The following is a 23,403-nucleotide window of genomic DNA, read 5'->3' as shown; positions in this document are numbered from 1 at the left end:
TATCAGTGTGAATCTTGTATAGTACTCAAGTTGGAGTGTCATGAGATGAATGTAGAGGTGTATGTTGTGTGCTCACTGTGGGGGGTGTTGGGGGCGTTTCTTTTTTCTTATCAGTTTAATGTTGCAGCTCCTCCTTTGCGCCCATCCCTCTTGTCTCTCCTTACTGTACACAATCTAATAAACCACCAGCAGTACAGCATAATGACTTGGATGCTGGTTCATGATTCAAGCCTGAGCAACAGCAAGCTTCTGCCTTGCTGGATAATCTTGTGAAGGATATTAAATACCTCCCTGCACCAGCAATGCTGCTTAATAGTTATTCTTACATTTGTGGAGGATGTAGCAAAAACAAGAGAAGCACCAAAACACCTATAAAACATCTGCAGTACTTTATATTCTTAATTTGGTTTATTTGTTCTCTAAGTTTTAAACAAAAGCAGACTTGATTGTGTTTCATGTCTTGGCAAAAGGTTTTTCAGTCCCATGGAAATTTCAGTGATCAAATGTGTACATATAGTAGTTACCATTCAGGGGTTGTGATTGTTGAGATAAACCTAAGTGTTCAGGCTTCTCGTGAGGTTAAATTAGGTCTTGACAGAGTACACCTTAAATCAACAGTCCAGTTACTGGAGTCAAATGTTCCTGATCGTTGACTTTTTAAATGGCACAAATGAAAAAGCATGCATGAACTGACATTTTAGCATGGTGTTAGCATCCAGTGGCTAAACAAAGGCCATTAAAGTGTGGATTTTAAAGCAGCAGCTAATTAAAAGGCTCAAATTTACAGGCCATAGAGTTTTAACTCTATAGACCATGTTGTATCCTGTCAATAGGATGTCTCATTAAACTATGTATTTTATTTGCTTAAGGTTAATATCCTGTTGCTTCCATGTGTAGGAAGGCAGCTCATGTGAAACTATTTGGCGCTTTGCACCTCTGATCCTTGCACACAGGGAGACTGAGCTTATTATTAGCCTCAGCTAGACAGGAGAAGCATCTAAAGGGGCACAGGTCATGCACAACTGATGAGGCAGAGTAAATATGTAAACCAAAAACACTGACCAATGAGAAGGCTTTGAGAGGCTTGAGGTGACTGGTGTATATAGCTGTTGTCCAGTTTCTGTTTTCGTTGGTTTGTGTCACGCACTCTTCCATTGATGCATGCTTTGAGTCAAACGTGTGGTGTTTAGACTGGTTGTGCGCTATGCTTGAATTTCTGAAAGTCTAGTTAGGCAAGAGCAATGTTGCAGATAAGGTTTAGGGTCACACTGCTGCTCCTGCTTCTGGCAGTCAGATGTGTCGCAGAGGAATTAATGGAAAGTAAAGGCTGTGTATGTGGATACCCTGGAATACCAGGGGATCCTGGCCATAATGGTACACCTGGAAGAGATGGTAGAGATGGGCTCAGAGGAGAGAAAGGTGATCATGGTAAGTTGAGCAGATTACATTATGTTTTGTGGAATTCAATTCTATTTACATTTTTTTATTCTTTAACTATATTCTATGCAAACTAATTGTTGTTCATTAATCATTCATGGAAAGGTGAAGTTGGCCCCACTGGACCAGCTGGTAATAATGGCCATAAAGGAGAAAAGGGGGAACCTGGTACGTATTTTCAAAAATAACAAATTCAGTGATAAAGAAAGGGACCTCTACCAGAATTATCTTTATTTGCCTATGTCTGTCTAGAGTGCTGTAACATGACTTATAAAAGAAAAGGGAACTTTATTGTGTACTTGTTATATTCAGGTGAAACTGGTCCAGTTGGACTCAAAGGAAAAAGAGGAGATAATGGAGAACGGGGACTTCCTGGGAAAATGGGGCCTCAGGGAGTGCAAGGGCCCATTGGCCTGAAAGGAAGTAAGGGAGACATTGGGCTGCCAGGACCTCAAGGACCTCAAGGAGATATTGGACCCCCTGGACCACTGGGTCCAAAGGGGGATATTGGCCTCCGTGGAGACAGAGGCATTCAGGGACCGCTTGGACCCCCTGGCAAACCAGGCCCCAAGGGAGAAATTGGTATTCCAGGTCACAAAGGAAACATTGGTTATCGTGGGGATAGAGGGGTTCGAGGTGAGAAAGGTGATAGAGGTGAAAGGGGAGAAACACCTGTCATCCCTAAAAGTGCCTTCTGTGTGGGACTGACAGCACAAACTAAACTCCCTCCAGCTAATGCGCCGATCCGGTTTGACAAGATTATTTACAACGGACAGAATCATTATGATCCACAAACAGGAAGATTCACATGCTCGGTGGCAGGTGCCTACTACTTTACCTACCACATCACTGTCTTTTCCAGAAATGTGAAAGTGGCACTCGTGAAAAATGGGGCAAAAATCATCCACACCACGGATAACTACCAGAGCAGTGAGGACCAGGCGGCAGGGGGTGCTTTGCTGCACCTGGAGGTGGGGGACAAAGTGTGGCTTCAAGTGGCTGGAGGAGAACTATTCAATGGACTCTTTGCTGATGAAGATGATGACACTACATTTTCTGGCTTTATAATCTTTGGAGCTTAATTATAATTATTATAATCACAAGTATTAGCATTAAATGTGCTGAATAACAGAAATCGGCTACTCAGTAACTTCACTTCAACTGATTTTAGAATGCATTTTGCAAAGCTAAACAAAGCAAACACAATTTAAACTGCTTCTTTAACATTAACCTATCTGTATTCAATCCTGATATAAATTAATGTTGGATTTCGTTGGAAATAATCAAATTTTCAAGTAGTTTAATTTTCATAAAATTGTTTAAATTAAGCTAAATAAGAGAAGTCTTGTCTATCCACACATGACATCTAAAAAGCTTCAACCTGGACTGGAGTGATCTAGAGTGGTGGCTTTAGGTCTTAACATTTATGTACACTCTACCTTGTAGGGCTCCACTTTTGCAAGAAAAACCCAAAGCGCAAAACTAATGTTTGCAAAACCTCAAGAGAGATAAGTCACAGTCCCTCTGGGATAATGTTCTATGGACAGTTGAAACCAAAGTGAAGGGAATGCATTGTATCCGTATTGTTTCTTCATTATATATATGTAATGAAACCCATAAAGACAAGATCTTGCACCTGCAGTGAAACATGCAGACGTTTATATCATGCAGTGGACTTCCTTTGCAGCCTCTGATACAGGATATATCTAATTAATCAAATGAATTACATTAGGAGATTACCAAGGTATTTTAAAGCTAAATTTATAACCCAATGTAACAAAAATTTGTTTGAGGTGAAGGTCTTGGCTTTATGAACAGGACAGCAGCCTGAAGCATGCATCATTCTGCACACAATCCTTGTTGAAAGAGAAAGACAGATTGTTATTAAAGAGTCGGCAAGGGTCCTGACTTAAATATCACCGAAAATGTTTGTTGAGGGCTAAAATATGCTTTTGACAAAAAGGACATTACACCAATACATTCAATAGTTTGAACATAGAGAGGCTGTTGTATTGTTCCTAAATATAATGACAAAGGTAATCAATGTCAATAAACGTTGATAATATTTGTATTTGGGGTGGATTTGGGCTTGTTGTTTATGTTTAATGAACGTAAAGAGTTTATTCAAATATTCAGATTTTACAGAATTGTTTTATTTACAATACAGATTATATTTTTTAAAAAATTGTATGAAATTAAAAAAGTGCCAGTAAATCTCTGTATTTCCTTTTGAAATGGCATGCATATTTTAAACTTGTATAATTATGCTAAGTTAGTTGGACAAAATATTTTAGCGCATTTCTCTAATAGATTAATTTGTTATCTTGTGTATCATGCAGTGAATGTCAGCATGTTGATGTCAGATGTATGAAGTTGTTTTAAGCAAATGGAATGGGAGTGTGCAAAGGTTAAATCTGTTTTGTTTTGTTTTGTTTCATCTTGCTTGTTTGTTGTCTAACAATAAAGAACATTCAAAAAGTCATCCTCTTTCTTTTCTCTGGTATTCGGGGATGGGCACAGAAATACTCGTGACAAGAACTCTCGTGATTCAGTGACATGACATGAGGAAGACAACGCAGCACCAACTGGACGGCCCAGTCTTTTTCTGTCCTCGTTGACACGCAGGAAGCAAGGTGCAGCATTGTGTTGTCTATTTTTTTTTTTTAATTTAGGCCGTGCGTGTGGGCATGGTTTGTGATTACGGTCCAAATTTGATTAATTTCTATTGGCTGGTAGCTGAACGGTCACGCTGTGGTCAGCCAGTAACCTCAATCGTAACCATTTCATGCCCCGCCCCTTGCAAACACTGCAACAAGTGCATTGATGATGCTCGCCAGCTCAATCCTTTAAGAAAGACCTCTTGTAACTGGGTTAATCAGCGAAGTAGTGAGTAGTTATTAAGTAACGCTGGAATATATCATATGATTCACTGTTGATCTTGCACTCACTTGCCCTCCAACGAGTTTCGCCGGTTCGCAAAAGAAACAGCGGAGCCTACGTTTCTACAGAAGAAGTTTATCAGTGAGCTCGTGAGCTAGCTCAAGTTGCTAGCCCAAGAAGTCAGCCAGCCATTTGTCTCAGTATGTTGCGGGGTAACTTGTGAGTAGAGACAGCGCACTTGTCGGACTTTTTGTGTCCGACATGTTTTTGTGGGAGGACGAAAAAGGGGGCAGTAAGCCGCTGGAAGACAGACTGCCTCAGCATGGATAAATAGCACAGCAGCTGCTCTGTTGGTGTGAGAAGTAAGGTCAGAAGAACATCTGCGACTATGAGCAGGGTGAGTTTTCTTGTTTCTGTTAACTTTTGATACATCTCACATGGACGACTTAAAACTCAGAAATTAAAATAATTTACATGATGGTTGGGATTACAGTTGCAGTGATTTCCCATCTCAAGTTTGTCGCTGAAATGGGACCTGAAAGGGTGAGGGGGATGTTTGTGGTGCATTACAGCGGTGGTTGTTATAGTGATGTGGGAGATGCCAGGCTGTGCAGGGAGTTAGTGAGGGAGGGGTTGTGGGGCCAACAACTACAAAGAGCTCAACGGCCCAAGAAAGTAATTAATGCAGAAAGGAATAAGCACTGTGTGCTCTATGAGTTTAGAAAGCTACTAAATGTAATCCCCAATTTATAGTTCTGTTCTTAAATTCTCCAGTTTCTTACTCAGCTAAATATCTTTTAAAAGTTTATTTGCAAAAAGTAAACTCTACTGTCAAGTGTTGAACTCCTGCCGGTCAGAGTAGGGTGTTTCATGTTGTTATATTAACTTAATTTTTATTCTATTGTACAGCAACAACACAATTGTACACTAGGTTGTTTTACTTAAGGCCCCGTAGTTGTCTGGTATCAGGTGACACAAGGTACAATATCTTGACCTTTTTATAGTTTAAAGTGGTAACTTCCTCTTAAGAAACATCTTGTTTTCACAGTCTTTGAAAGTTGATGGAGCATCCTTTCAGTTGTTGTGGTACCGCTGTCAGGTTACACTGTTGGCTGATGACAACGAGGCTCAGTGATGTTTTGTCCTCGCAAAGCCTCAAACATTGTGTGGTGTTATGTTTCTGGTTGTCTGTCTGTAAGTCAGTCCTCTGCAGATCAGGTGAATATGTGGCTGCTTGTGTGACAGTGGAGGCACTCCCTGGTTTGGCTTCTACCTGTAATTCCCACGCTCTATAGAAAAGAGGTGTGGTGTCTTACATGCAGCTTTTTTCTGCCTGACCAAAAATGAGGAACTAGGTTATACACAAAAATGAGACTTTAAACAGGCAGCTTACCTTGTGTGCTTATCTGAACAAGAAAGGGTTAATTTTAAGGAAAAAAACAGTAGCAGGGATCACTGGATTGCAGATAATATGGGCTTTTTAAATCAACATAATGAAGTGACGTGTAAATGTTAGCTTTTATCACTCAGCTATCTTCCTTTAAATCCATAAAGGGCACAGAGGCCAAGTTATCACCTGCATTCAAGTCCCAGTGGCCCTTTTACATGCTTTGGGTATCAATCAGTCAGTGCCGAATAGCCAAGTGATCCTCCTGATTAGGCTATCATGTGTAGATAAAACCAGTCCTGAACACAGACTGGTAAAGCTCCACTAATCAGATTATTACTTGAATAGTGGGAGAATAGCCTATGCATGCTCCCACTTGTGCTGTACTGTTTTCTCACATGGTAGATTTCCTTCAGAATCAACTTGCTGACACTTTTCATCTCCAAGTGGAGGCAGGCTTAAAGATTGGCTATCAAGCATCAGCACTAAAAAGATTTTAATATGGATTCATATCGGCGCTCACTATTGTCAAGCATTGCTTAATCCGGTGAGACGTTTATGCAACCACAGATGTGAACTTATGCACTTGAAAGACAAACTTCAGTGAACTTTTTACTTGTACTCAGCATACTGTATGCACAACTTCAGCACACTGATTTAGTCTGTCAGCGAATCTGTGTTTTAAAACACTTTTTGGGGTTGTTTTTGGACATCTTAGACTGGACTCACTGTCTTCCCCAGAGCTTTAATTTAAGGTAAAATTAACTGAGAATGATGAAATGACAGCTTACAGAGGAATGGTATTGCTCCGGGGTGGTTGTCTGTCTCAGAGGTAAGCCAGGAATCAAAATGAAGATTCTTACTTTGCTTCCTCTTTATACCTTCTGTCTGGTTGTTTTTCTGTTTAGTGGTTGATTCATTTTGTCTTAATGAGTTTTATCCAAGCTTCAAGCAGGATATACTCTTGCAGAAGTGAACCCAACTTGCAGAGGGTCACGTCACATTATGTGGATATAATTTCTCGCATAACTGCCTACTGGAGTTGCCTGGCCAAACAGGAAGGGAGTCTAGATGCTTTCCTCCCTGATCTGTGCTCACATGCACGTGGAATGCTGTGCTGTCACAGTGTGAAAGGATGCTCTGACTAATTGTTGCATAATTTGTGTTTTGGACTTCATCTTGGCTTTTAATTGTTGGGTATATGTTTATGTATCTGGATGCGTGTTCCTCCTCTAATCTGAGGCTGGCTCCAGCTGGTTGGGGGGGGGGGGGGGGGGGGGGGGATCAGGACTCCTCCCTGAGCTCCTAATTAACTCTGGACCAGGGCCTCCAGTGTGCCGCTCCCATCGACAGATTAGCAAGAGGAAGCAGTGATCCCAGCAAGTTCTAAAAGTGATGACCATTCACAGACTGTAGGAAGTGACATTAACATATACGTAAGTAATGCTTGTATAGAAGTTACAATAGGCGTGACTGTAGACATGAGACATGGATTTGTTGTATGTTTTATTCACTTTGGAAATTTCAATGATGGACATAAAAGAAAAATGTATTTATACCTTTCAGTTATTGTATTATTGAAGGATTGTGGATGTTGGAAGAATTGCCCATTATTATGCCTGTATATTTGTATATTTAGTTAGCATAAAGCCTGGTTTGTACTTCCACTGCCAGGAATTAGTAGGTGCCAGCTGGTGTGTGATAGTTGGCGCCTGCTGCAGGATGAAAAGCTGAAGGCAGTGAAGGATGGCACAGTTGGTGGAACGGATCATGTCATGAGCGTTCAAAACAAAAACAAGCAACCTGAGATGTAAGCATTCTTTCCCTATCCAAAGTTATCGTTCTGTTTGAGAAGTAGAAGGAATTATTGATCCCGTGTATTTTTCCAGTTGCTACTCAACAAATTCCTTTGCTGGGGTGGAGGAGAAAGTACAAGAAGACAATTCAGAATAGTTTTGAAAGCAGCACATTGTTCCTAAGGGGTGTTTAGTGTCTGTCAGCAGCGGTGCTTGGCAGTGGTGGCTCTGTGTTTACATAAGCTTTCAGTGGGATGAAGGAAATAGGCTGAAGTGACAGCAGATTCCACAGAAAGGTTGATTGAGAAAGCTCATCTGCTGCTAAACATGCATGGGGAAGTATGGGAATGTTCCAGAAACCTGCTACTCCCTTCCTATGCAATTAGGAAAAAACTGAGGCAGCGCTTCCTTCAAACTCTAAATAGTATCTTCAGTCTGGTTAAAGATCTTGTCTACTCAAAAATATTTCCAAGAAAAAAAATCTGACTTCAATTTTAACTCATTTGTGTGCAAAGTTTTTCACCAAAGATTCATTTTCACATTCCATTACTAAAAGGGTAAATCGTCATCTGCAGACGGAGGTATTCCCCACATGCACACATTTTGTGCTGACAGATCTGCTGACATCTGCACACAGCCTTGCATACAATCTTTGATTAATCTATTTGTTTGGCTCTGACTAAGACTCAAACATTTATGAATTTATCTCTCCAATGTGCACAGAACCATAGAACTGGGGGCAAATTTAGTGACTACTATATTTGTTTTTATGAGTCAGTTGCAGATTACACTTTTACAACCTGTACAGTCCACATAGTAGCACTTCACACAGTCACAAATTTATCTCCTCACATGAATGTCTGCAAACACACATGCACCCACCCCAATAAACAGATAAATTGACATGTAGATTAATGCATGGTTTCTATTCCGCAACATGAGTGTGCACTCTGTACCATCTTGATATGTGATGCTTTTTTACAAGTTGACCTAAGTCACGTAGACATAGTGAGCTGAGATATATCTAGATTGAGATGTTTTTTTAATGAGGGAGGCAGACTGAATTTTCTTCCAGAGGTTTTTCTTACATGTGCAAAAGAACATTAGTCAAAACTTTAATCATAGCAGAATGCCTTTACTTACTTTAAACTTCTTTGAAGGTGAACTTTTAAACACTTCCTACTGTTGTCCTGCAAATTTGAACAGTCAAAACAGTAAATAGTTTGTACTCTTGCTAATGAGCGTGGGGCTGTTAAAATGTTATTGAGGCTGATAACTCATTAAATTATTGCATGAAACTAGAATTAGTGTTGTTATTAGCATTGATATAACAGTTTCTTGTCTTAGTTTCATTTGACAGAGACTTGAGAGACTGGTAAAGGGGTTTTAGTAAGGACAAACTGTTGACAAAAAAGGAATATCTATCTTTGTTCTGTTAGTAAGTGGCCAACTGTTGAGAGATTTTGATCTGTAATGAGTTGAAAAGTGTCACTGATTTGAGGACCACACAACCCTCCTCCTCGCTGTTACTTCATCCTGTGTGTAATCTGGAGAAAAATGACCAATTTATTGCATTAATCACAATGGATTAGCAAGTTTCATTGCTTAGTCATGCTAACAAAGCTGCACTTCAAAGCCTCAGCTGCATTAGCCACTTCCCTGAATCACAGACTCATAAAGCTGAGGGGAGAACACCCCCCGTCACCCCAGCACGGGCCTCATCTCTCCTTGTATGTTGAAATACAGCACCAAGGACAAATGCATGTGGTGTTCTTGGCAAAATGTCCTTATCCTCTGGATCCTGTGCACACTAAGGGATACTCGTCCTTCTGTTGGTCTGTGTCTCTCCCAGTCATCTCGCCATTACTCACTTCTTGTATACAAACACAAAGGATACTGTGTCATACACACAATAATTCATTTTTATGCTACCAAGCAGTTAAGCATACTTTTCTTTCTAGTGAAATTTTTGTGTAATCTGATCTGCTTTTGTTTGATCAGCAATTAGTGCTTTGTTTTCTAAGAATTTTGATCATTCTGTAATGTAGCACGTGAAGGTCATTAAACTTGGTTATGTTTTTTTGTTTTATCTTTGTTTTGCAGTCAGAACAAAAGGACATGGTCTTGTCCACAAGCGAAGACCATCTCCCATGCATCCATAGTTCAAAAGCGGATCCCCTCACCCGGAGCAGACCCCTCAGTGATATATATCCATTTCAGAGTCATGCTGAGAGAAGTTCAGTCCCATATCTGCTATCTGGATGTGGTACCCAGGTACAGCCAATGAGTGCTGGTCTTCCGTCTGATGAGAGCAGATTAAACGGCATCAAATCCTCTGCCTGGTCTAAAACTGTTATAGGTCAAGCTGAAGGAAAGCCTTACTCTTCGAGAATTATGAGGCTTTTTTCTAACTCAAGGAAGGGGCCCGTGGCCCCTCACAGTCCCGCCACTGACAGTCTAACTTCAAGCAATGACAGTGACAGCGGCACGCAGCCTTGGGCAGGACTTTCAGAGTTTGGTGTTGTGGACTCCTTTAAAAGGCTACGATCATCTGTGCTACAAGGAATTCAAAGTAAAGGGGCAGCAAGTTATGACTGTGACCATGTCCCTATAACTAATAAGGAAATGACTAATGGCTCAGCTGTTATCAGAACTGACCCTTGTCTAGCTGATGCAGTAAATCATTTAAAGACTGCAGAAGGACGTAAAGTGTCTAACGGAAATATCACTGGTCACATATTCGCGGCGATCAGCCAGCACAGCTCAGATATTGAGGACTATGATGATGACGATGAAACTGATGTTAATGGACTGACTCGCAACTCACGGTTCTCCAGAAGTATCAGGAGAGCTTATGGAGCAGGACGCATCTCTTTATTTGATGTGACCAATGGGAGACAAGCAAAAAGTAATACAAACCCAGCTGCAAATACCACACAGAAAGCAACTGAGACATCAAAGACTAATCTCCAAACAGAGAACCTGAATGAAAGTACAAATGTGAAGGTTCTTAGCAGACTGAGCAAAAGTGCAGAAAACCTTCATAATTTTAAGGCACCTTTTAGACGCAAAACCCCATCTACAGGTCCTCCTTTGCCACAGGAAGAATACCAGAGGACGAGTTTATCAAATGGGACAGCAGACATCCAAAGGACTTCGAGCGCTTCATCAGTGGACCTCCACGGCCGCACTGGTAGCTGCAGGAGGGACCCTGTGAAAGTTAAAGGGCCAATGCTGAAGCTTGTTGGTAGTATGACTGACCTAACTGTCCGGCACAGGCGAAGTCCCTCTCCCAGTCCCACCTCTTCATCTCCCATGTCACCCTTAAGCCGACTCCATGATGACTATTCTCGCCGTGTGCCTTGTCTACAAACCAATGAGCGACAGCGCCGGCCATCATCCATCCACGGCATTTCTGTCGAACACACTCCACTGCTTCATCAGCAGCCAGAAAATGACAAGAGCCCACAGCCGCACCAGGTTATCAATGGCCGTCATTCCTTGGAGCCACCAGAGATAACAGTGCTGATTTCATCTGGTATCTCTACTCAATGTGAGCTGCTGGCTGATGATACAACTAGCAGTTATAAAGAAATGGTTGAATGCTTTTCATTTCCACTCAGCCAAAGAGAGTCTTCACAACACCAAGAACATACTGAAGGAAACTCGTCATCAAATGAGGTGAGCAGGCAAATTGATAGATTGTACAGTAAAATATGTGTGTCTTGAAATGGTTAAACTAACATGGTATTGTATCCGTCTCCCATGCTCCCTGTTCAATGACATGAAACATACTAGTAGATGATGACATTGGATGACTTTATGCTAATGCTAATGCTAATTTTTTTCTTTTTTCTTTTTTTTTTTGGAAATTAAGGATTTTACATATATTTTTATTATTTTAAAAAAGAGATGGTTTATTTGAAAATGTTGATACAATCAAAGAAGAAGGAAGAACGGAAAGACAGAAGAAAATATGAAAATGTTAACATCAACAACAGTGATTGATGGGGTTCTTTTGTTTAAGGCCCAGACCCTTGTCTTGGGGACTGAAGCGCCACTCTCAGTTTGAAGTGATCTTTGAATACAGCGTAATTCTCATTTAAATTGATAAGTTGTCATTGCAGTGGTTCCCCAACCATCATATTATAGGGGTGCTCCACTCCTCCAACGGCAAGTCCCGCCCTCCCAAGAAGGTCAAGCTAATTTTATCTAACAATACCCTCATCACCCCAATGCCAAAAACCTAGGGGAAATGCCACATTGCATCATGGTACTCTCTGGTATTGGGCACATATTAGAAGCAGCTCTCTTTCCTTTTTAAGTGTTCTTGGGTAAGACACTGACCCCCCAAAATCTCTTCCAAAATGTTCATTGGTATGAATGTAGAGGAAAAGAAAGGCTCTGAATAGATCAAATGGGAAGTGTTCATGATAGAAACTAATTTTTAGTGCTTTGTTGAACCTAGACAAAGTTAAAAAGGCACAATATAAATGTGAACCAGATGTTAAAAAAATGGAGCTGTAGGAAGTCCAGAGTCCTAAATAATGACACAGGCATAATATCGATTGAGCGTCCTGTTCCTGTCAGTTGTGTTTGATTCCTGACATCTGCTGCAGTAGAGTCACATGTTGTGCTACCAGGCACTCTGAAGGAGCACAGAGAGTTAATGATTAGGCTTTGTTTATGATTAGTGGCACTTGCGCAAAGCAGCTCCATAGTCCTGTTCCTGTGGGAGGGCTGGAGGGTATGGCTGAGTGCAGCACTCGCTTCTCCCCCTGTCCTCTCCATGTAGCTCCATAGATCAAAGTCCAGCGCCATGAACTCCAGGGACAGCTGACAGCACCACCAAGTAGACTGGATCATAAATGCAAAACTTTAGAAAGTACATTATGGTCTAAGACTCAGATTTTTCTTTAACAATGAATTGGAAAAGCAAATTTGTTTACTTAAGAAATCAAGGAACTTTTACTGGCCTCTAAAATGTTTTGAGGACTTGGCCTTGAAGACCAGAAGCCAGTCAGTTTTTATGTGTTTCATAATGGTACTAGCACACTGTGTGCCTTTCCAGTGTATTTGCCGGGGTCCGGACCCAGATCGAGAAAAGCAAGAGGTGAGGTTTGTTCGGTAACTTCCATGTGAGTAGCTCTTAGCCTGTATTTGATGGTTGGATATATGATCCCTGCTGACATACAAACCAAATGATAGTATTTAATTTAGGCCTCAGTACATTTGTACTGCAGTTTGTGCTTAAAAAGGAAATTGGTTGGTTCTGGTTGTGCTTAACAGTTATAAAATTATAATAAAAATAAATTTAAATTGTTTTGAACCTTAGTTTTGAACTTCATGTACTTCCTGGAGATTCAACAAGATAGTTGCAGAGGTTGTAAAACACAAAGTTGATAAAACCACCTTCATTTCTTCTTTAACCAGGTGATTCCACACCTGCAACGACGTGAAGCACTTCTCCAATCAGAGGACATCTCTACAGCAACCAGCAGCACACCTCCTGTCTCCCCAACAAGCTTATCAGACTCACCCACATCACCAACAGATGCAGCAGCGTCTTCCACGGAAACACCCTCTGTCAAGCCCAGACAAAGAAGTGGGCGCCCGAGGCCTCGACCCATCTCTGACTATGCACAGCTTGTTTCCAGGAAGCACTGCATCCCTGAGGAAGTGGCAGAGCTTCATAATGAGGAAAGAACAACAGATACGGTGCAGCATAAAGACAGCAGTGGTAACAATAATGGAGACACTCCTGAGAACCAAAGCATGAATGGGGATGTTCAGAGGCAGCGCCCCATTTCAGTGATAGGAGCTGTGGATCTGTTTCCAGCAGATGCAGAGCTGAAGGAGGACCAACTTCCATCTGTAAGTTTTTACACACCACTTATTATTTCAGAAACTTTTTATGAGGTTTTATTTATAAGCTGGACATTTGGTAAAACTGATTTTCTAGCTGTAGAGTTGAATTAGAGTGCAGGCTGGTAAAAGTGTCAATAAAAAAATATTGCATTGACAGAAATAAATATACCATTGATATGCATGTTTTTTATGGTGTAGAATGGAAGGAAAACTGTGGATTTATGTTAGAGTGCAATTTCAGATGAAGCAGATACCCCCTTTGAGTCTGTTTTTGACAAATATTTACAGTAATACAGCGGACAAACCAAACTCCAGCTTCAAAGATGGCCTTTTGTATCGCTTGGATGTTTAGAAACCGTCCTAGTTTCTTTAGAGTTGAGATTATAGTTTAAGGGAGATTATGTTTTTTGTTATTGTAAATCTGCAACTTTGCAGCTGGACGCTCACATTCATTTTTAGGGAGAGTTTAGAGTGACCAATTAACCTAACATGCATGTTTTAACTGGTGCTCTAAATTCTCCCGAGGAGTGAGTGTGAATGGTTTTTGTCTCTCTGTGTTGGCCCTGCAATGGACTGGTGACCTGTCCAGGGTGTACCCTGCCTCTCACCTGCTAAATGCTGGGTTAGGCTCTATCTTCCCACTTCCTGCTGTAGGATTTTATCACTGCTGCACTGATAAGAGGAAAAACGTGTTTTTATCCAGATCATCAGTTTTATCAGTTTCTTCATCAATGTTGGCTGTTTAACTTCAGTCGTCACATCTGGTGGTTTTATGACAGAAATTTTCACCATGGAGACGGTTGGTGAGATGATGATATATGAATTCTGAATTATGATCTAGAACATGGTAGAGATGATTTACAACTACATATAGAAGTACATTACATGCTGCATTTAATGACCGTTGATATCTGATGTTTACCCAAGGGAAGGTCAGTTAATAATAAATATTTGTAAGCATTGGCTCTTTTTGTTGGTACAATACAGTAAAAAGGGCAAATTTCAGGCATAGTAGTGATTAATCATTATTAATTTGTAAGCTGTGATTAATCATGATTAATTAATTTGAAAGCTGTGATTAATCTAATTAAAAATTTTAAATTTGACAGCCCGTATGAGTATAAATGGGGCCGATGGTGTCATTAGTGCCTGCCGATGACATCACACTAGGGCATTGCCACTTGGACAAACCCCATTTCATTGGAATCAGATCTGCTCGGGGGTCTTTATTAATCATTTGATATTGAACATATGTTGGCAATAGAAGCTTCTTTTTCACATTTGAGTAAATGAATTTGAATATATAGACAATTAAATTTATTAATGGTGTACAATCTGGGATTATTTATTGGGACAAATATCAATTCCAATATTTATTCAGATTTTATTAACATTAAAACTCCGGCGCAATAGAGTTGGTACAAATGTCAAAACACAGAGGATTGCAGCATCTGCTCCTCTCAACAGGCGGGGTCAGGCAACTCCTCAATACTTGCGCTTGAAACACCACTAAGAGGAGCTTGCCCTGGTAGTTGTAATACAACTTCTCATCTAATGCAGCAGGAAAAAAACAACATTCATTTAGAGTGTATGTTTAATAACTGGTTACGTTGTGAATAATGAAGCTCCAGAAAACACAATGGCATTCATATGTTGCAAGTATGAATTGAACAGGAGTTTCTAACATTAACGTTTGGTCACACTGTTACATACTTTCAATTGTGTAATTTTTTTTATACCTTCAGAATGGTGACATTTCAGCTTTCAGAACTTTTATAGGCGATGGTCAGGCTGTGGTAAGTCCGTCTCGATAGGTAATGATGGATTTCTTTGTAAAAGTCGTCATGATTTCTACGTAGAAGAACTACAAAACCCGTAAAAACTACTTCCATGATTTGACCAACCACAATCTTCTACGTAATTGTGCCAACATTCAGCCAGTCATATAGTGTGACGTCATCGGCAAGCGCAGGGCCCCGAGCAGATCTGACTACCCAAGCACATCTGGTACCTACACCGGTCATCGAGCTGTGCTCCACATCCGTTCCTCCCTGCTGCCCTGCCCCCTCCACGTGTACTCTATGCTCGAACTACGAAATCACTACAGAAAGCATGAAGGCCTTTTCTTTTCCTTGGTATTTAAATTGTTTATATTTTAAAGATCCTTAAAAAGGATTTTCTTATATTTATATTTTCTGACAACATTGGATTTTAATGATAACAAATACTGTAAATAAAGCATTAAAAGTGGTTGAATACAGACTTTATCTGAAAATGTATGCTCATTCAAATTCATTTGGAGAGAGGGGCATATCTCTGTTTATGCCATATTTATATTTATTTAAGAAACTTTTACTGAAGAATTTTTGCTGTTTGTTTTTTTTGTTTTTGGTTTAATTTTAAATGCCATTAAACATGTTCCTGTTTACACCGAAGTTAAACAGTTTTATGTTTGGCATTTGTTCCCTTGCAGCAGTGGTTCTCAAACTTTTTGAGCCACGACCCCCAAAATAATATACGTTGGTGTTTGGAACCCCCAACCCCTACTCAATCACTTAGTGATTAATTGTGTGATATATCAGATGGGTCATTCTGCATTATCCTTTAAATGTAAGACAGGAAAACTATCTATATCTTCATAAAAAATTAGAATAAAGTGGTTTTTGGTGGTTCACGGCTGTGACAAGGCACCTACATCCATAATCAGCTTCTCTCGCAGCGATAATGTCAAATTCAGATTTTTAATATGGGATAAGTACTAACTTTGTTGTTTATATGTTAACATGTTAAATTAAGGTGGTAATTTCAAAGATTTATCTACTCATTAATAGTTTAATTTTGACAGCCCTGTTAAAAATCCCAAATTTATTTGATAAATGTAAGCTATATACAGCAACTCTGCAGTGGAATAAGTGGTATAAAGGATGGATTGATGTTCAAAAAATTACATTTTTTAAGTAATTTTTTGATTACTTCCAATGCTGAAGCAAAGCTGGGGTTTTTATTAAGAATAATAAAAGATGTAATTAATTATCACTATTGGGGCATCTCCATAATCAAAGATTGAAGACTTCAAACATCAATTGCAACACCTTGTCTTCAGTTCAGATGCGAGCCTTTTGCCCCATCTCGTTCTCATTTTCTGTCATGTCACTGATAAGCGCTTTAAAAATAGAGAAAGTGGTCAAATTCAGTTATCCCAGTCATGGATGCTGATGTTATTTGTCTGGAGGCTGCAAGACCTGTGTTTCTGTTAGCCTGATTCACCATGTTTGTAGTGAGAGCTGGAGAAAGTGAGCTCTTTTTAAATCCCAGGACTTTTCTTATCATTCCTGCAGCCTTTGTCACGGCCACCAGTCCCCTCCCACCAGGTACCCCCCTACAGAGGAGTGTCTGCCAGGTTTCGTCCCTCTGTCCTCTCCCAGAGCACCCCCATCGGACTGGACCGTGTGGGGAGGCGCAGACTCCACAGAGTGCTCAGCGGTGAGAACTGACAAGATTTCATATGTTAAAGTGTGTGGGAAAACTCAGATAAAGGGTAAACTCAGATAAAGGAATGTCAATACATATGTTTGAGGAAAATATTGATATGGAATCAGGTGTTTGTGTTTGTGTGTGCAACTTGTTTTCCATGCAGTTTTGTAATCTCTTCTATGTGTTGCAGATGGCGTTTCCAATTGCTCGGCCACAGTTGATGACAGCTTGAGTGAGGAGGAGGAGGAGGAGGAGGGGAGCTTTGATGAACTCACAGATGTCACACCCTACCTGCAGCTGGGGGTGGAGCTCTCTCTGCTCAACGAGGTGAGGCTGTGGAGGAAATCTGCTGCATTGAAACATCTTTCTCATCAAATCTGTAACATTATTTAGCTTGTTCGTCTACCCCGTGAACGGACATGTGAAAATGTTTTGCACTTGCTTCCAAGATGTTTGGCCACAGTTTGGCAAAGCAGACAACCACTGCAGTGTCCGCATGTCTAGACATAATCCTGCATGTTAGACATGGTCTTATCCTCCATGTAATTGTATGTTTATCTTATGTGTGTGCACTTTTTAGTGGATAAGCTCTGGCCACACTGTGTATGCGGAGGCTCTCTGGGACCATGTGACCATGGAGGAGCAGGAGCTGGCCTTCAAGGCTGGAGATGTTATCCGTGTGCTGGATACCTCACATAAAGACTGGTGGTGGGGCAGAGGGGGGGACAAGGAAGCCTGGTTCCCCTCCAGCTTTGTGAGGGTAAGTAGACTTTCTGACCTGCATGTCTGACACATGTTTGCTCTGCAGCAGCACAGAAAAGACTGGCAAACCAGCTTAGCTCTAAACAAACCTCAGCAGCCATCTTTATAGTGTGTAGAAAGGGCTCAAACCTCTGAGATCCAGCTGGTTTCTGTGGTGACAATAAGTGATTGACAGCTAAGTCTTAATTAGTAGGTTGTGGTATCCATGGTGATTTAATTTGATTGGCAGATGGGCATCTGCTGTGTAATTGCTTGTTGCTGAATCAATGTTGATGAACAGAGACTGGTTAAGCTTGCACATGCAGTTTCCATAGTGATGTGTAGTAGAGTCTTTTGTTGTTTAAGTAGTTATTCTTCTTCCTAAAGTAATGAAGTTAGTTTGCATACTTAATTGCCATTAAAAATGTGTTAAAGACCACATTTCCTTTTTTTGTCTAATTTAATTTATTTGGACATTATTTTAACTGAAAATATTACTTGAATTGGTCTCAAACAGACTTATTAGTGAATGTTACTCGAGCTCCCTCTGTGTTTCAGGTGCGTGTGAACCAGGAGGACTCGAGTGCTGAAAGTGTTGAAAGTGTAGCAGACCAGGAAAGTCCAGCTTCCAGGGACACACACAGCACTCAGCATCGACAGCAGATGAGAACCAATGTGGTTCAGGAAATCATGAACACTGAACGTATCTACATCAAACACCTAAAAGACATCTGTGAGGTGAGGTATTGTTTCCAACATGAATTAACTATATTACTCTGGTGCTGCTAATGCTTTTTCATGTTTATATCTTTTTTGAGGTGATATCACTTAAGCAGGCCCACATTCTAATAAATATTAAATATTTCTACTAACTTTGGTTTCCAGAAATTCCATATAGAAAAAAAAAACATGAATTACCAAAAGGTTAAACTCAGCTGGATAGCAGCACCTGTTGGTCCGAGTTGAAACAGTTTACATGTCTTCAGGCCGTAATGTTCTGGCTTGGTGAATGTTTCAGGGTTATATCCGTCAGTGTCGGAAACACCCCGATATGTTCACAGAGCTGCAGTTAAAGACCATCTTCAGCAACATAGAGGACATCTACAGATTTCAAAGGCAGTTCCTTCGAGATCTGGAGAAGAAGTACAACAAAGAACAACCACATCTCAGTGAAATAGGCTCCTGTTTTCTCCTGCAGGTCGTGACCTTGTTTAAATGTTTCTATATTTCATATATTTGACTATTTCAAGAAGAATCTTGATAGAATAGCTTTGAGTGATGGATAGTTTTTCTTTCTCTGCAGGGCGATGGCTTTTCAATCTACTCTGAGTACTGTAACACACATCCTGCAGCCTGCACTGAGCTGCAGCGCCTCATGAAGTTGGGAAAATATAAACATTTCTTTGAGGCCTGCCGCCTCCTCCAACAGATGATTGACATTTCTATCGCAGGTTTCTTACTTACACCTGTCCAGAAGATCTGTAAATACCCTTTGCAGCTGGGAGAACTGCTCAAGTACACACCCAAAGACCACAGGTAGCATCTCTTATCAGTTTCTTATCAGTTCTCTTATCATGCCCAACTTCCCAAATACAAAAATACATTATGCTTAACGATCAGCTGTAAAATAGAATAATTATGCCTTACCATATATTCTTTTTAAGTTATTCTGTTTAACACCAAGATGCCTGTTCAGAATTTTTTCAAATTTTTTATTTACTTTTATTTGTTTTATTATGATTTGTTTTTAATTTCTTGAATATTCAATTGCATTGTTTTGTTTCAGTCTTTTTTTTTTTTTGTTTATATAGTTGTAAATGCATTCAGACAGTAAGGGGTTAAAAGCAATATTCAACCTTGGTTCCTCCTCTTCAGCAATGTAAGCAAGAATGGAGGCTTTTAGCTGCCATTATAACAAAACAGGATTCAGTAATTGTTTTATAATAGTTATGTTCTAAAGTCCAAATGAACATCATCTGCACATAACCCTGTAAGAAGGCTGTGCATCGTAAAATTTTACATCAAGTATGAAGCACAAATATTGATACTTAGAACAGGAAAGAAGAAGGTAACTGTGATGTGAACTGATTGTTGTTTTCATAGTCTTCACACCCACACACTGTCATTGGTGGATGTGTACACATGCATTTTCTAGCTATTGCTGCCAAAAAAAACCATCCAAAATGAGAAACGTGGGGGGAAATTATCAGCTTAGGGGGCGTCTCACCACCACAAAGTTCAAGTGTGTCATAACAAATGATTGAGAAGGATGGCTTTGAGTGAGCATGTGTGGGTTTATTTATGTTGTCTTTTAATTAATTAAATGTTGCCTTGCAGTGACCACAATGGTGTAAGTAAAGCATATCAGGCCATGAAGAATGTGGCCAGTTTGATAAATGAGAGAAAAAGACGACTAGAGAGTATCGACACTATCGCTCACTGGCAGGTCGCCATTTTGCACTGGGAGGTGAGTGACTTCTTTTGCCAACCTTATGAAAGAATGAGGATTCCTGTTGTATGAATGTTTTTACTTTGTATCTTTATAACCACAATGAAGGGGCCAGACGTGCTGGAGCGCAGCTCAGAGCTGATCCACTCTGGTGAGCTGACTCGAGTTACCTGGCAAGGCAAAATGCAGCAGCGCAGTTTCTTCCTGTTTGACCATCAACTGGTCTACTGCAAAAAAGACATCCTGCGGAGAGACCTGCTCCACTACCGTGGACGGATGGATATGGACCAGACCGAGGTAGTGGATGTGCCTGATGGGCGGGACCTAGACCTGGGCCTGACACTGAGAAATGCTCTGCGCCTCCGCCATGCCTCCACCCTGGAGTTTGTGTGTGTGCTGTGCTGCAGGAAGGCCCAAGACAAGCAGAGGTGGCTACAAGCCTTTGCCAAGGAGAGACACCGAGTCAAGGAGGACCAAGAGATGGGTGAGTGACTCAGAATACAAACAGCAGTGTGGACAGATGTCAAAATAAAGGTGTAAAAGGAAAGATTTTTTGCTATAAGGTGAATGGCTGTAAATAATTTGACCTGAGGGTGTATGATCTGTGCTTGTTGCAGGTATAGATATTAGTGAGGAGCAAAGAAAACAGGCCATTGTTAATGCCAGAAGACCCAAACACGGGAAGATCAAAGGTAAAGAAAATATTTCTCATTTATTTTAATATTACTCATTTACAAATTTTAATTTTTATTTTGCTTTTCCACCTTTTTTAGCCATTGGTTACACTGGTTCTGTCCCACCAAACCACCAAAACCTTCCACCACTTCAAAAGCGTCATATAACCATTCCCACCAGTGTGCCTCAGCAGCAGGTCTTTTCGTTGGCTGAACCCCCAAAACGAAAGCCATACCATCTGTTGTACAGCATCACCCGCAACGCCTTTTTCAGGAAATGAGGCTTTGCTTCCTATCTTTTTTTTTCCTTCTCTCTGCATGTTCAGAGCATACCCAAACCGTCCTGAAGTCTCAAAGAACACTTTCATTTTTTCCTGTCTGTGAATTTGTGGTCAAGTTTTGTTTTTGTGCCTCCATTTTATTTTTCATTATATGTCTTGTTTTTGTTGCATGTTCAAACTCAGTGCCTACACTTTGGAATGGGCATGACAAAAGTGTTAAAATACTGACTTTGTCCATTTTATTGGTTTGTTAAAGATGCTGCTTATTCAAATGACTCATCCTTTGGTTATATTAATTCCAAATGACAGATTTTTTTTATTCTAATTATGACAACAATGTATATTCTGGTTTTACAATGACAATGTTTTTAGTTTGTTTCACAAAGGCTGGACCCTTTTTTGCTGTGAGTCCATCAGCTCTGAGCACAAAATGGCCAGAGGTTAAATGACACCTTCATATAACCTGTTTAACACTGTAAATAAAACTCCTGTACAAACACATCTCATGAGGATGTTGTCACTTTGAAATAATTTTGTCTCCTGTTCTTGCCAGCTTGTTTGTCTCTTGTGCCAGCCAGCAACTAGGGTTGCTGGTAAATATTAGTTTGTGGAAAATTTGATTAAGGGTAGTGATGGAAGGTAATGAATGAAACCTTATCCATAAGACTGGAGGTGGTACGTTGCCCTCGGTAAGCTCTCTTTCTCTGCTGCTCATCTGTACTGTAGGATCTGGTTTCAGACACCTGTTGACTAAGGATCCTAACAGTGCTGTGTGGCTCTGCATCATTTGTCTGCTGCTCCCCATATAAGTTGGTTTTTATGGTAAAGTGGTTAAAAATGGATCTGGAAAGTCAAAACATAGGAATTAGACAATAATGGCTTGATGGGATACCATTTGTCATGGGCGCGAAGTGTGAGGAGACCAAGCAGACAAGCAGAGAGAATGATGGATCTCAACAGGACATCGCCAGTGTAAGTAAGATTCACCTGTGTCAAAATATTCTGACATTGGCTTTTTTTTTTGTACTTAAGCTGTTTACCATTTGGTCTTAAAGTTTCTGAAAGTATAGAATCTTCTATTTTAGGGCATTTCAATTGAGACTAAAGAAAATGTTTTAGAGCTGTTGTTTTTTAATCTGACCCTCTTCTTGAGGTCCATGATAATTGGACAAATCAAGTAACCTAAAAGGCAACTAACCAAACTCAGAGACACATGTTTAGAATGATAAGTTTGTAATGACTAAAGTCTTGAACCCACTAGCATCACCAGAGTGGATTTTGCCCTTTGCTGTGCTATTCTAGCTCTCCAGCAGCTGTCAGTTGTTAGTGGGGCCTTCTGTTTCTAGTTTTGTCTCATTAAGAGAAATCCAACTTGATCAGATCAAGATTCAGGGATTGGCTCAGTCAGTGTAGAATATTATACATGTTTCCATTACTTGCCCAATACTTGGGCTTTTCACTCACAGTATGTATATTGCAAATGTCTGTGTACTGTGAAGTGTCATCCAGTCACTTTTGCTGCATTTGCCTGAATCTGGGCAGACAGCTTGTCTCTATACTGCATGCTTCAGCACTCACTCAGATGCTTGTTTTTTTTTTTTTCTTCCCACATCAATAAACACAGGCAATATTGTACCATCTCACTGTTCCCACATATTTCTCAGATGCTGTCAGATGTTTTGACCTGCTTCCCAGTCCTCCCCCCTCCATACTTTTTGTCTTCATTCTGTGCAGGTTGAGCTTAGTTTTATCTATTCAAAGAATACATTTCCAGAACTGCTTTGTCATACAACATCTTAAAAAAATAAATAAAATAAAAAAGAAGGCTAATTTAACTTTGAATCCTGGACAGTGTGGCTGGATGTTATGAAGATGTCAAGACTGTAATCATCCACCACTGTTGTCTTCTGTGACTGTGCAGGCCTTGTTATGTAACTGAGCTCATTGCTCCTCTCTTTTTGCCTCAGAACGTACCAAACTGTTGACATTTTGCAGCCTAGAATGGTCTGTTTCACTTGTACTGAGAGCTGCTTTGACTGCATGTTTTAGGTTTTAGGTTCACAGTTACAGCCTCCAAGCGCAAATGTCAGTAATGAAATTAACTATAGATGTAGAAATAAAAGTTTTTGCTCTTGAAACTGCTTTTGAATAAACTTTCCAATTACATTTGAGCCTCTGAGAGCTCCACCTCCACTTTAAAAGTAAATACAATTGCATTAAAATCTGATGTAATTGTGACACATTGTGTCAATATACAAATATTTCCATGTCCATAACTTAATGCTTGCCAGATAGATGTGTAAATTTATATAATCTTGAGTTTCCAGTAGAATTTTTGAACTGTAATTTATGTGATCCTAGAGGTCTATTCACATATTAGAGCTTTTCCATCACACCAGTTAGCTTGTTCCTTTAT

General features: G+C 40.2%; 2 protein-coding genes across 3 annotated transcripts; both read left to right on the top strand.

The window, feature by feature from the left end:
• Positions 1 to 41: 41 nt before the first annotated feature.
• On the top strand, positions 42 to 3,879 carry c1qtnf9 (C1q and TNF related 9). Its single transcript, XM_041967471.1, has 3 exons — positions 42 to 1,428; positions 1,543 to 1,605; positions 1,750 to 3,879. The coding sequence occupies exons 1-3, from the start codon at positions 1,242 to 1,244 to the stop codon at positions 2,517 to 2,519; spliced, it is 1,020 nt and encodes a 339-aa protein (XP_041823405.1). The 5' UTR covers positions 42 to 1,241; the 3' UTR covers positions 2,520 to 3,879.
• A 387-nt stretch (positions 3,880 to 4,266) lies between these two features.
• spata13 (spermatogenesis associated 13) lies at positions 4,267 to 21,488 on the top strand. Of its 2 annotated transcripts, XM_041967670.1 has the most exons (13): positions 4,267 to 4,714; positions 9,604 to 11,181; positions 12,934 to 13,374; positions 16,707 to 16,851; positions 17,033 to 17,169; positions 17,423 to 17,602; positions 18,142 to 18,321; positions 18,602 to 18,781; positions 18,887 to 19,119; positions 19,921 to 20,050; positions 20,141 to 20,516; positions 20,650 to 20,724; positions 20,806 to 21,488. In XM_041967670.1, the coding sequence occupies exons 1-13, from the start codon at positions 4,706 to 4,708 to the stop codon at positions 20,985 to 20,987; spliced, it is 3,846 nt and encodes a 1,281-aa protein (XP_041823604.1). In that variant the 5' UTR covers positions 4,267 to 4,705; the 3' UTR covers positions 20,988 to 21,488. The 2 variants fall into 2 exon arrangements, with proteins under 2 accessions (XP_041823604.1, XP_041823605.1); XM_041967671.1 differs by lacking the exons at positions 4,267 to 4,714; positions 9,604 to 11,181 and adding an exon at positions 12,283 to 12,613.
• Positions 21,489 to 23,403: the final 1,915 nt, after the last annotated feature.

This window comes from Melanotaenia boesemani, chromosome 18 (assembly GCF_017639745.1).
Source record: "Melanotaenia boesemani isolate fMelBoe1 chromosome 18, fMelBoe1.pri, whole genome shotgun sequence".
Lineage (NCBI taxonomy): Eukaryota > Metazoa > Chordata > Actinopteri > Atheriniformes > Melanotaeniidae > Melanotaenia > Melanotaenia boesemani.
Note: the sequence above shows the minus strand (reverse complement) of the source record. Positions and strands in the feature narration are given on the sequence as shown.